The 10,906-nt window shown below is 39.3% G+C and overlaps 1 protein-coding gene across 2 annotated transcripts in view; it reads left to right on the forward strand.

Moving 5' to 3' along the window:
* TMEM164 (transmembrane protein 164) overlaps window positions 1–7,654 on the forward strand; it is a gene marked incomplete at both ends in the record, with an annotated part of 35,068 nt that extends 27,414 nt beyond the window's left edge. For both annotated transcript variants that reach the window (XM_079541877.1, XM_079541878.1), the window contains 2 exons: window positions 6,955–7,055; window positions 7,448–7,654. In XM_079541877.1, the coding sequence (XP_079398003.1) occupies window positions 6,955–7,055; window positions 7,448–7,654 (308 nt within the window). The remainder of the gene's footprint in view (window positions 1–6,954; window positions 7,056–7,447) is intronic.
* Window positions 7,655–10,906: the final 3,252 nt, after the last annotated feature.

The raw sequence follows: 10,906 nt of genomic DNA on the forward strand, positions 1-10,906 counted from the left end.
GGCTCGTTTGGCAGAGAATGGCATGTCAGATTTTGTTGGCATGCTAATCAAACATCAGTCATGCACGCAGACTCAGTTACCTGTTAAAGTGTTTTCTTTTGCACAGGAAACTGGGTAACAGTAAGTGTTACTCCTTACAGTGGAGACGACAGGTCACGTTGCGCTGCCAGTATCACCTTCATGTCCCTTCTTGTCAGTGTGCAGACAGTACCGTGCTTAGCATCACATTGAAGGATGAGCTCTGAGCATCTCTCCAGCTGTGTCACTCAGTGAATTCGCTGACGGCTCATTGCTCAAGGATGTGTTCCTATTCAGGGATTAAGGCATCTCTCTCCACTGATTGAGTACAAATTTCATTACTTAACCTTCTAACATGCTTCCTTTCTAAAAGTGCACGTGTTTATGTATATATATGAATGCATGCCAGCCTAGGCAAGCTAAATGCTGATTAGGTTCATATGTTTCTTAACTTCCGTAAGAGGGTCTCATGTATAGCAGAGGTAAGTGCAGATATAATAGGTCAGCACAGATGATTCTCAACTCAAGGGAGCTCTTTCATGAAACACATCTGCTATTCTCAGCTTTCTTGCTGGATGAATATTGCCTGTGAACTCTGCCAAAAATTAGACTAGTCTCTGGCAGGACACAGCATTCCTGAAATAGCTGGGTAGGCTGAACCAGAGCAATAGGACGGATGCAGAATTGTGGATATGTTTGCTGCTTTTTGTTGTCCTCGGGAGTGAGACCCTCACTGCCCTGTGAGCTATGCCATGGCTTTGTAGTTCCTGGATTGGATTACTGTGGCATCAGATGAATGCTAGGACTTGCAAAAGGGAGGTGAAAGAAATAAAAGTGTCAGGGTGGAGGGAAGAAGATGGAGCCACACGAGTGTGAATTTTGATCAGGGAGTCAACCTCTTCATTGAAAACTCATTAATTACAACTAAGCTGGACTTCTAAAACATACAAGTATGCTCAAGTAAGTATGCTTTCTGCTACTGGGATACAGCTGGCTGGTAGAAGGCTTAGGGAGATGGCAACTGACCAAATGTGATGTCATGAGCTGTCAAAGCTGTTTCAACAGTGCATTAATTAACCTGACCTTCTAAGAACAAAGTACTAGAAACTTTCAATTCTGTCTTAGAGGACTGAGTTTTGCCAACTGTATACTCTTAACACAATGAAAAGTTTCCAATTTGCACTTCAGTAGCCTCCGATCTCAGTTTCTGACCATCTTAGTCCCTAAGCTACTTTGGTCAGGTTTTTTGAGGGATTTGACAAGATAAGGTGTGCCCCTGATTTCAGAGCTTCAAGTGGAATTGTTATTTTCTGAAAGTCGTGACCAAATGGTATCATTCCACAGTGGTTTGGAATAAGAGTTAATTTCTAGGGACTCCCTCACAGCAGTGTTTAGATGCTCCTTCTTGAGTTCTGGGATCCTCACTATAGTTTGGTAGATCTAATAACTTGATGAAGTAGGCAAGGATGTTGGTGTTCTTAGGGTTTTGTTACTTTAAGGAGCAATCTGGTGTATGAACAATACCAGAAGATCTTACATGCTTAATCAGAGGCCTTTGTATTGGTGTCACTTAATTGCTGCATGGTTCTGACACTTTCTCCTGCAGGGGGAGATAGTCACTAGCATTCACTCTGCTAAAATGGCTGTGCGAATTCTCAAGAGTTCACAGTTCAAAAGGAGGTTGTCCACACTGTGGAGATGGTAAATTAATTCGGCTACAATTTAGGAAATAAAAAAATCTCCTTTTGGGCAAACTCCGGACAGTCATGTCAGTCTGCCTTCATTTCTTTTTAAGAGCTGATTGTTGTACAGCTGTGCTCAAATGGACAGATAGATTGATCCTCAGTACTTTAGTAGGTAAGTTGTTTGCTAGGAGTAGAGAGAGGCTTTTCAACTTATATGTATTTCTCATAAGCAAAAAGAAACTTTCTCTCTGACTGAAGTCATGAGGCCTTTCTCTTTTTTGATCTAGCTGCCTTCAAAGGTGGCAATGGAAGAGAATTTCTCTGGCAATGTGAGAAAGCCAATAGAAGCTCACAAACTTCCCCCTGCAACAAAGCTGCTGTGATCTTTCAGAAATTGGACAGAAGCTGCTCTGTAGAGCCAGCCTTCTTAAGGGCACTGCAGTGTGTTTTACCTAATGAGATGCTGGGCTCAGTTGTAAGATGTAGGACACATAGAAGAGGCACAGATGGAAGGATCAATTTTCCTGTATCTGTAAACAAGAAAGTACAAGTAAAGCAGCTGGAGAACCAAACTTGTGCTCTCCTTTTTGCTGCTAAGGACTTGCTGGCAAGAATGGGATATCAGCACATTTAAACACGTTTTTAGCTGTTGTACCCTTTCTCAGCCACTTTGCCACTTTGTGACTCTTGCTTGTATTTAATGATAGTCTTCCATATCTTTTAAATGAAGTTACAGATCAGGGTTTATAGTGAACATTAGCAATCCAGGAAAACTTTGATTATGTATTTAAATACAGTTAGGTTGTCATAAATCTAGTTTATCTCCAGCCTCAGTGAAATACTTTATAATGAGGAGTACATCTCTTCCACTGTAACTCCTAATTACTTACAGATCTGTGAAGTGTTGTGCATTGTGTAAGGCTCACTCTCATCTGATCATGCTCCTGCTCTTCCCTTGACAGTTCCTGTGTTCCTATTCCAGCACTGCTCTGCCCCTGGATCCCCTGTGTTAGATGTAAGTGGCTGGTGCAGTGCCTGCTGTGCTTGGAGCAGAGTGCTCAGAGCAGTAGGGTACTTGTGTTCAGCAGCAAGAGATGTGTGCTGCTCTGGCTGTAGGCTCATACTGCAATCTCTTGTAGCGTGGCCATTTAGGATAATCTTGTTTGATTTAAGGAAGCTGGAGAGGAAGAGGAGGTGACGGTGCCTCTGCCACATGACACGTTGAGCTTTTTGCACTAAGCACTTATGGTTTCTATTGTGAAACACTTAAACTAAATAAGGGTGGTGATGTGGCATTCTGTGAATGGGCCCAAGATCTGTTAGTCTTCTCTCTGCATGTAGAGACAGAAGTTTAGGAGAGTATTTTATCACTACACATACATGTACAAGGAAGAGGAAGAACCTTCCGTATAGTTATCAACAGTAGTTTGTGATGGGAATAGGTAATACAAGATTCCAGGCTGATTTTGACAAGCATAGCTGACAGTCAAGAACTAGAAATCTCCTGGCATAAGGCAGTATATGAAATCAACATGGATTTGGAACAGCTAGGGGGAAACAGCAGATATCAGGTGAGAACTAGCTTATCCTTTTGAGAACATCCTTTTCTCTGCTGGAAGGGAAGCTCTAGGCTATCTTAGTAGGCCAAAACATATGCATTATTGGAAATAACCCCTTAATTAAGGGAAATAAAGTGGAAGCAAGCTTGTCCTCACCTTTTCTTCAAGCTTTAAAATGAAGAAACTGCAGTAGCTGCTGAGTTCTGGATTAAGCAGGCCTAGCTGTACTTTGGAGGGTACAAAGCTGAAAAATCTGTACAAAATACAGTGGGAATGAAAGCAAGACATCAGGAGCAAAGGATGATTTTAAAACTACTGAATTAAAAAAAGAAAAATTGTACTATATTTAGGTTCTAATTCTCTGGTTCAAGCAGCATCTTAAGATGCTGCATCTTATTTTACTTTCTGCTAAATTGTGCTCAGATTTTTGCAATCCTATTTTTTGTAAACTTGAAATAAGTAATTCATAAGTTATCGATGCACTTATAACACTGCAAGTAATGTGAGGCTTTGTGGGGAGAGATGGAAACTAATATAAAAGAAATTAGAAGAAATTAAAAGAGTCTTTACATTGATCTTTAGATTATTAAAGCCATGCTTCCATTTTCTATATGTCAAAATTAAATGCATAGCTTGTTCAAGGTCATACAAATACTTGTTTCAGAAGCTGGTGATGATTCCTAAGCCCTTCAACCTATGTGAAATCCTTCCTATCAGTGCTGCTGAAGTTTGATCTAAACTGCAAGATATGCTGCTGTGGCATTTCAACACAAGAACAAATGTTACAGCCTACTTGGATGACCCTGATTTGGAACAGTCCACTGTCTGGAGCATTTCTGAGAACTAGATTAGTGCCAGCCTGGCAGCTGGATTAAATTTTTGAAAGCGCTTAACTTGTAAGAACTGCCTGTGATCCTTGGTGGATAGAAGATAGTGAACCTCACTGCTACATACTGAAATTGATTTCCCATGTAAGCAGCAAACAGCTTTTGCCAAAGCCAACACCGGCCACTCAAACAACCACTCAGCTGGGTCTCAATTTTCCAGCTTGCGTGTTTTTGTCAGGACTGTGCTTCAGAAAATAGATCTGCTGTTAACACTGCTCTGTTAGACAGTCATCTGTTGAATAGCAGGACTGCAGAGTAATAAAATCTATAGTGATTATTTATCCAGTGAGAAACGTACAGAAAATATCCCAGGTATGAATTTAAAATTAGTTCCCCAAAATACACTTGGGAATCCAGAGCTCTCTGAAATGTTTTTCTGTGGAGCTCATTGCTTCCTTTCTGTTCCTTGATGTCCAGATAATGATGCTGCTGCTGAAAATAGTGCTATTGTTCTCAGGATTGCCAAGTCTACCAAGGAGGAAATTTTCAATCATACAGTGAGATTGAAAGGCTGTATAGGCTGAGAGTCAACAGTGGTGGTTTTTTTTTTTTTTTAAAGTTTTGCAACAAAGAGAGGATGCAGCAGTGTGAAATTCTTAACTGGAGGAACCTGAACAACTCTTCTTAGTGACTTTTGAAACATGATTCCTTGACTGGACTGAAGCTGGACGCGAGAAGCTTGGGTTCAAAGCCAAACTATGCCAGTGATCTATTTTGTCATCTCGTGAGATTTACTGCGTCTTTTAATGACGGCATTCTCTCACTACTCCTGTTCCATAGCTGGATTCATATGTCTACTTTAGCGTTGATCCTCTGCCTGCACAGATTGTCCTCAGTGTCTGGATTCAAGCTTCCCTGAGCGTTTACCTCAGCAGTGTCTGTTCACAGGCTTTACAGAAACTTCTGGTATAACATTAAGCTACTGCCAACAGGGCAAGTTCACGTGAAACCAAATAGATATACAGCACTACTACCAATTCCTGTGAGCTGTTCTAGAGCAGTTTTAGATGCCCCAAGCTTGTCAGTGTTGAAGCAGCATATGGATAAAGCCCTCAGTGCGTTAACTTTTGAGTAGCCTGAAGCAGTCAGGACTTGATGGCCTGTGTTCCAACAGACCTATTCTTCAATTAAATCTTATTTTGTTTTGCATCTTGATTAAACATGCCCGTAAGACTACAGAGACAACACTAAAACTGTGATGTCAGATTGTGTTTTCTTCATGCAGAGTGTTTCTGTATAGCTTGATCAGGTCACTTAAAACTGGTGGTGCAGCCAAAAGTAGAGTCCTGGTCTCCTGAACTCCCAACACCAAGGCTACTTGCTTTTCTCTTGATGTCTACAATGAAAAACTATATGCAAGGTATTATCAATTCCCTGCTGTCTTACTGATGTTTTCAGGCAATGAAGTTTAATGAATTTCGGTGCTGTTTAAGTGAAGATTTCTGGTTACAGTTTCTAGATAAGTCACTAAATGGTATGCAAGCACTTCTAATATACTTAGCAAGCATGCTCTAAGAATTAGAGCTGTGTGAGTTTTCTCCCTTTAACTGCAGAACTCCACTTTGTAGAGTTCATTTCTACCTTGGGATTTTGCTTCCTCTGACCTTCACCCACCCACTTAATAAGAAATCTTATAAGCTGCCTTCTGCTTTTAAAGTAGCTTCCCTGCTCCTATTTATTGTGGCAGCACACAGTAACAATCTGCTTACTTAAACATGGTGTGCAGTTGTATTTTGGATAATTACATTGACATTATTGCTTGTTAAGTAAATAATGAGTGATATATTGGGGGCATATAAGCAGTGTCATTCAAGCATGCAATCAACTCCCTAGTTTCTATAGACAAGCGACAAAGAAGCTGTAATACTGAGTGGCCAAGGACTAGATAAATAGTTTTAGAACATAGCAGGTAGGTAATATTGATAAGAATACTTTTACTTGCTTTACTAGTATGCTTTAGTAAAATTCTATTTAAATTAGATTAATTTTGAAATAGCTACCTGAAATAATCTAGATTGGCATGATGGGCAAAAACTGTGGGAGAAAACTATGCAGAAAAAAATTGTTAACAGGGCAAACAGGGATTGAGACAGCAGTCCTCTGGGGACTGTAAAACTGAGACAGCATGCACCACCATACATTGGTGTGGCAAAGCAGATAACAGCAGTTATTTGCCTTTATCTATGTAAAATACCATACATAGGCATGCTTGTACCAGCTTCAGTCTGGTGAGTACTGTCACAGCAAGCTATGCATGTGTAGTTAAATTTGGATCCCTTGCAGACTTGCACAGCACATGCTGAAGTCTCTTAAATCTTCCTGGTAATTTCCAAATATGCCAGTTAGCAAAGGCTAATACAACTATTGTACCCTCCCACTACCTGGGTTAGTTTTATCATGCTTAACTCATAGTCCTCGTAAAAAGCAGGAGTTTGAGTAGCATGATTTCTGAAGACTTCATTGAATACCATTGTTGCATTTTAGAATGATTTGTTACTTCTGGGGTAGAAGGAAAAATAAGGTAAAAATCGCTGTTTTTGGTGAAGAATAGGTATGTTTAATGAGGTAACACAGTATACATTTTAATGCTGGGCTGGGAGGAGGGGAGGAAATTATCTTGGATGCTCCAGGTAAGAAATAATGCTCTCAAATATTAATTATTATAATAGTATTCAGTAAGTTATCAGCTAAAGCCAGATGCCCTAGCATCCACAGAGAAAAGAGAAGATTATTCATGAGTGTTTGATGGACATAGCAATTCAGCTGAATACTAACTGAACACTAATGTATTCCTTTCTTTTCAAGGGATCTACACTCCAGAACCACTCTCCAATTTCTGGTGGGCTCTTTTATCTACTGGGTTTATGTTTGTATATCACTTTAGCATCTTGCAAATTCTGGGACTGGTAAGTAAACAGAGGTTAATAAATGGATAGTTTGCAAGTACACTGAAAGTAAACACACTGACTAGTTTTTCAAGGTGTCCAGATGGACATGGATAAGATTACTTGTGTGCAGATTTTTAATTGCATGTTCTAATGAACACTTGTATCTTATATCTCACAAGTATTGGCAAAACGTTTCATAAATCAGCCATGTACCTGCATAAATCCATCTATTAAATGTGCAACTAAATTCAGATCTGCTTTCGTTCTGAAAGCTGCCCTGCTTGTGTTAGGTGATAATCCTTTGGTCAGCAACTCTGATTATCATGGTAATTTTAAAATTATCGTTTCTGGTGTCTGAATCAGTGCAGTGCAAATCATGTTAATTTATAAACTTGTTGTCCCTTTCCTAGGTTACAGAAGTGAATTTGAACAACATGTTATGCCCAGCCATTTCAGATCCTTTTTATGGGCGCTGGTATCGAATTTGGGCATCTGGACATCAGACTATCATGACTATGACTCATGGGAAGCTTGTAATCTTACTGTTTTACTGTGCTGACCCCATCTTTAAATGTAGTGTGGACTTGCTTAGATTTCCAGCTAAGAAAATAGACTGAAATGTCTCCCCACAGAGCAGTACGTACAGGAAGCAGACACCCCTATATTCATACTGGAAAACCAAGAGGAGGGGTGAGAAGACAATGTGTTTATTATTTTTCTCCCCGCAGTTTATGGCTTCACGAACACTTCTATTATCAATTGAGGGGTTTTCTTTCAACTGCTGTTTTTCACTGCCTACTGCCAATGGCAACATTAGTGGCCTTATTCTGGAAGAGGTTCCTGTTCTGTACATTTTGTGTAGATTACAGTAAAATCTTGCTAATCTACCCTTTAAAATTAGGTGAGGATCTATCTACATTCCAGCAAAAAGAGTGGCAGAGCTACCTCATTTTGACTTACTTTCCACTAAGTAGAATTTTTCCATTAATACAGTTATATCACAGGATAGGAGCTAAACCTGAATTCCAATTCTCTACTCGTGTGAACAGAACACATCTTGAAATGCATCATCATGGCTTAACTCCTAGTACTTAAATGTTGCAAAATGGTCATGGTGGAACAACGTACACTTAATCTCCTAGGCGTAAGTGCAAAGCAGTGAAGTTTTACTGTATTTTCTTTAAGCTGGTTGAAAATATCGGGGAACAACAACTCTTTTAAATACCTGGTTGTTTTTTTTAAAACTGAATACTTTGGTTTCTGGCCTGCTAAGTATAACTGTCTCTCTGGTGAGGTCCCATCAGATCTTGATGCTCTGGAGATGATTTTGAGTGAGTAGAAAAACACCACACAGAAATTATTTAAAAAGCCGATGTTATGTGTAAGTTCTGATAGGTATTTAATCAACAATGCTGACCTGCCTTTAAACAAAATGCTTCTGTCACTTAGCTTAGACTGGAGACTGAGTAGAGATGCAATGTACAATGTAAACAGGTCTCCTTTTTCACTTAGTAGCATTTTAAACATTCCTCCTCTGCATTCTACCCTGATCCTTAGTAGAGCTGTTGGTGAGGAAACAAAATGAAACTATTTTCTGTCTCCATAGCTCTAGTACATTCTTCATACTGATTTTTAGAACACAAGTATAAAAACGAATGTGAAATCAGCACAGGCTTCTACAGAAAAGGCAATGTTCCAGTTTACTAGTATGGCTAGGTTTTCTTGTCAACATGAGTTTTGGAGTAGAAAAGGATGCAAGTAGAGAGAATTATAAATAGTAAACTGGCCAAGGGGAGAAACTGTAAGGAGGAAAGCTTGGACATCTTTACTGTGTTCTTCCAGATAGTTAACTGTAGATCCATTGTTGTGCAGCCTGTTGTATTTCAGGGCTGCAGGAATTGTGTTGTACAAAATGCTAGTTGCCACTTGCATTGCATTGTCATAGCTGTGACTTGTAAGATAGAAACAAAACCGTCATACCTCCTCTTGATGGATCATCTGAAGATATATTCTGATGTTAAGGTACAGTGTTTATACCTCAAAAAGAGAAGTAAGAATGATAAGTGGTTGACTTTTTTTTTTTCTTTTCTGCAAGATAAGAATATAATTGGGGAGGAACAGATGACTTCTCTAAATGTTTTCACTTTGTGTGTTTCTTTTGTTTTTTAAGTAGATCTCCCAATACAAGTCCTTTCTGCTGCATTCAAATTTACAGACTAGCTTCTGGCTTTCTTTCGTGTCTAGAAAGTAAACATCCTGTACTATTTACTATAAATTGAGATGTAAGATTGACCTAAACTATGAAGCATGTATAACTAGTCCCAGTTGCGCAGACTGAGCTACTACATTGTTCAGTTTGAGAAAGGTAAGCACTTGATAGTAACAACTACTGTCTCATAGTGTTGACTGTGAATTGCTGATCCTGCGAATGTCTAAGTACATAATTAATTTTATTGAGCCATCTCATTACTGCTTCAGTAAAGCAGGGCATGTGTTGTGTATTTGTGGAGGGGTGAGCTAAAGAAAACATGCATTGGTATTGAAGGCCTGAACCCATCTGTGAAAGACTACTTAATTAGCTGCTGATGTGATGCTCAATTCAAGAGTCAGTATTTCATTTGCAGCTGATGAAATACATGATGGTGCTGAGAGAGCTAAGGTGAACAGAAATATTTATGCCTATTTGTCTCCTATGACAGCTACGTGTACAGTGCTTCTTCCCTTCCTGCAGTTACTGTCAAGTCTGTCTTGATTTTATTTACTTAAGGCTTGGCAAAAATGCCTTCTGTTGAATCTGGTCTGGTTTAGAAACAACATTATTACAGTAGGATGATCTTGCCAAATTTTACAAATGTTAGATTCTTATTTGCCTCATTTTACTATTTTTTGAATAATCTTTCCTGCTTTAAAAAAAAACAAGCAGCATGTCCTATGTCTAATCATATGCTTTGGAGCATTGGAAACAGGTTTGAAACAGCTCCTATTTATCACCATTGACTGCCTCTGATCAATTAAGACTACGGGAGCAAGAAGCAAGCTCAGTGCAATTTCTCTTAAAATGCAAAATTTTCAAGTTCTTCTACCTTGTAGTTGAGGGAAGCTCTTATTTCCTTTCACACTTCCCCAGTTTGAGTTTTGGTGCATGTTGAACTTTTGGCTTAAGATGCTAAAATATCTAATTGAATGTAATAATTCAGCAAGGAGAAGTAAACTGGCTGTTACACTCAATAAGGATTTTATGAGCATCTGGATTTTATGACTGGCAGGAGACTGGAGCCACTGGGATCTAGAGGGAAGAAGGGCACCAGAGGCTTAAACTCTTCTTCATGGTAAGCTGTGCTGGCTTCTTTTGCTTGTTGTACACCATCAATGAAGCTGGCTGAGCTTCTATCCACAGAATGTCAGGGAGGGACCTCAGAAGATCATCTACTCCAACTCCCCACAACACATTCTGAAAACCATTTTTAAACACAGCCTTTCAGCTTGGTTTATGGTGTAGCTGTACAGAAATTGTCAGCACACTTGAGGCACAAGCTTCACATATGGGGAAGAACAGGGCAGAAGGGAAGCAAAAAGGGAATGAACTTCTGAAACATCAATGGAAATTTACATACTTTACTGTTCTTTACTCTTCAGTCGTTTTGAATAGCAGTTTGGAAGAGGCAGATGACAGAGCTTGTTCAATGTGAAGGAATTTGTTTTGAAAAGGAAAATAGAATACTTAGCCTTCATACGGGAATATCTGTTCCCTGGCAGATTTTCTTTTCCATGAATGATTTATTAAATGAGCAGTTATTCTGTTTAGATGAATTTCTGGTGATTTTTTCTTATGTATGCTGGAAATTAAGGAGTAAAACTATGTTGCTATT

Source organism: Tetrao urogallus, assembly GCF_951394365.1.
Source record: "Tetrao urogallus genome assembly, chromosome: 13".
NCBI lineage: Eukaryota > Metazoa > Chordata > Aves > Galliformes > Phasianidae > Tetrao > Tetrao urogallus.